The sequence below is a fragment of the Mandrillus leucophaeus genome, unplaced genomic scaffold (genome assembly GCF_000951045.1).
Source record: "Mandrillus leucophaeus isolate KB7577 unplaced genomic scaffold, Mleu.le_1.0 Scaffold1463, whole genome shotgun sequence".
Taxonomy (NCBI): Eukaryota; Metazoa; Chordata; class Mammalia; order Primates; family Cercopithecidae; genus Mandrillus; species Mandrillus leucophaeus.
This window is the reverse complement of record NW_012101436.1, coordinates 111,726-114,857: the sequence shown is the minus strand read 5'-3', so window position 1 is coordinate 114,857 and position 3,132 is coordinate 111,726. Positions and strand designations below refer to the sequence as shown.

At 43.6% G+C, this 3,132-nt stretch overlaps 1 protein-coding gene across 1 annotated transcript in view; it reads left to right on the top strand.

Moving 5' to 3' along the window:
• ZNF846 (zinc finger protein 846) overlaps positions 1-3,132 on the top strand; it is a 13,698-nt gene that overhangs the window by 5,563 nt on the left and 5,003 nt on the right. Inside the window, exons 2-4 of the mRNA XM_011974567.1 lie at positions 585-674; positions 1,312-1,438; positions 2,554-2,640. Of these exons, the coding sequence (XP_011829957.1) occupies positions 660-674; positions 1,312-1,438; positions 2,554-2,640 (229 nt within the window). The 5' untranslated portion in view covers positions 585-659. The remainder of the gene's footprint in view (positions 1-584; positions 675-1,311; positions 1,439-2,553; positions 2,641-3,132) is intronic.

Here is a 3,132-nt window from a genome sequence, read left to right as displayed (position 1 = left end):
TTTTTTTTTTTTTTAATAAGGAGACTTGGTCTCACTATATTGCCCAGGCTGGTCTGTAACTCCTGGCCTCAAGCCATCCTACTTCGACCTCCCAAAGTGTTGGGATTATAGGCATGAGCCACCGCCTGGCCCAACTAGAGTATTAAGTGTCAGAATAGTATTACAATTGGGAGGCATGTCATGGAAAAGACTATGTCTGAGATGCAGGGTATGGAAATGCTCTATTTTTTTGTTGTTGTTTTTTAAGACGGAGTCGCACTCTGTCACCCAGGCTGGAGTGCAGTGGCATGGTGTCGGCTCACTGCAGTCTCCACCTCCCAGGTTCAAGTGATCCCCTGACCTCAGCCTCCCCAGTAGCTAGGATTACAGCCTTGTGCCACCACACCCTGCTATTTTTTTTGCATTTTTAGTGGAGACGGGGTTTCACTGTGTTGGCCAGGCTGATCTAAAACTTCTGACCTCGAGGAATTCGCCTGCTTTGGCCTCCCAAAGTGCTGGGATTACAGGCATAAGCCACCGTGCCCAGCCTAAAATATTTTTTGTTCGATATATCCAACTGACATGCTATTATTCTTTTACCAAAGGTCATTTTTTTCCAGGACACTTTCTGTCTTCATCAGAAGAACATCGAGGAGGCAAGGCTGGTGGCTAGATTACTGATGGATTCTTCTCAGGCAAGTTAGGAAAGACCTAACTTCAAAATGTTATGCTTGTAGCTATCATCAGGTAGCCTTACCTCCTTATCGTGTATTCAAGCATCTTACAGAAATGATGGTCCTACTCAGGAAATAACTCCCCAAATGAATTTCTCTAGAAACCATGCCATCTCAGGTTATACAGAGATTGTAATGGAAATGATTGTTTTATCTCAATATTTACTAATTCTTTCCGATCCTCAATCATGCTTGTTGGCTCATTGTTTTGCTGAGTGTTATGACAGATTGTAAGAAGGGGATGGAGGTGTCTAATCTGAAGGAATTTCTGCATCACTGTGGAGATACTTCAATTTGTATTAGATTTTACATAGTGCTGCAACATATTCAGTGCAGACTGCAGCTATAAATAGAGGAGGACTGAGGCCAGAAGAACCCATTGTAAAGCTGCAGTAAGATCAGTTTAGTCATGTTTCAGTGATGCTGATGAGTCCACGTGACTGGATGCAGTTGCAAGACAATATCTATATAGAGGAGAAGAGGCCTGAGGCCTGGGAGTACTGCAGGCTTCTAGTCTTCCTTAGTCCGTCATGCATTTTTCTCAGAACATCAAAGAAGATGGTACTTAGCTGAAGCCAGCATGTATTTAATGGTTTAGCACTTAGTGACCTTTAAGGATGTGGCTGTGGACTTTACCCAGGAGGAGTGGACTTTGTTGGATCAAACCCAGAGAGATCTCTACAGAGATGTGATGTTGGAGAACTACAAGAATCTCATTATACTAGGTAAAACTGGCATCATTTCTTCACTGACCCTTTTAGGAAATCAATGTTTCTTGAATGTTTGCTGTCAAATAGGGGTACTGTAATAAGCAAGTAAGCAAGACAGGCATAGACGTTAGCCAGTGGGCATTCCTGGTTGTTTTTTTTTTTTTTGAGACACAGTCTGGCTCTAGTGCTCAGGCTGGAGTGCAGTGGCACAGTCTCTGCTCATTGCAACCTCCCCCTCCTGGGTTCAAGTGATTCTCCTGCCTCAGCCTCCCAAGTAGCTGGGATTACAGGCATCCACTACCATGGCCAGCTAATTTTTGTAGTTTCAGTGGAGACAGGGTTGCACCATGTTGGCCAGGCTAGTCTCAAACTCTGACCTCAGGTGATCCACCTGCCTCACCCTCCCAAAGTGCTAGGATTACAGGCGTGAGCCACGTGCATGGCCTGGGCATTACTTTATAGAACAAGCTTGTAAACTTTCTTAAAGCATTATGATATTTATGCATAGACCTGTTTTTTCATTTGTTGTAGCTCATCGGCTATTGTTAGTGTTAGTGTACTTTATACGTGGCCAAGACCATTCTTCCAGTGTGGCCCAGGCAAGCCAAAAGATTGGACACCCCTGGCATAGAGGATTCCCCATGAAAATAAAGATTTAAGTAAATGAGTTTATTTCATGTATGGATTAAAAACTTTAAGACTTTAAATGTGTATGTGAAGTTGGACTTGGTTTTCCAGGCTCGAGCAATTCACTTGCCTCAACTTCCCGAGTGGCTGGGACCACAGACCCATGCCACCATGCCCTGCTAATTTTTGCATTTTTAGTAGAGGTGAGGTTTCACCATTTTGGCCAGGCTGGTCTTGAACTCCAAGCCTCAAGTGATCTGCCTGCCTTGGCTTCCCAAAGTGTTGGGGTAACAGGCATGAGCCATTATGCCTGGCCAACATTTTTGCTATTTTTAAAATCGTTTTAGTGCACGTATTGGAAATGTTGTATGATTAGTTTGCTGTTTGTAAAGTTACACTTGATCATCTTCAAAATCCCTGAAGGCAAAAGTATTCATTCCCCATTCGAGGACATGGTGTTATGTCTTGCATGGGGCTCTTCTTTTGTGCATTTTTCCCTCCAGCAGGGTCTGAATTATGCAAAACCAGTCTCATGTCTGGATTGGAACAAATGGAAGAGCTGAGGACAGGAGTGACAGGAGTCCTGCAGGGTGAGTTCATTAGCAGATACGGTATTATGAAGATCAGTGCCGGCCTGCGAGAAATGCAGTACATTGGAAATGTTACTTTGCAAACTTCTCAGGGTATGCTTTTCTTCCTGAGAAGGCTAAGGCCATTTGATTTCCTTAGATAACTTCAACTCCCCTCATCTTTACATTTCCATTGATCTTCTCAACCTTTTTTCTGTTCTCAGAAAGGTTAGTGTGCCTTATTTGAAAATTCCATCTTATGCATGTAGGTCCTTTGCCAACACCTTCTCATATTGCTTCTTGTTTCTCCCATCTTTTTGCTTACTGTCAGCCTCAGTTTTCTGCATATTATTACTTGGATAATAAGTAATACAGTTTTTTTGTTTTTGACATGGAGTCTTGCACCGTTGCCCCGGCTGGTGTGCAGTGACCCGATCTTGGCTCGCTGCAACCTCCACCTCCTGGGTTCAAGCAGTTCTCCTGCCTCAGCCTCCCAAGTAGCTAGGATTACAG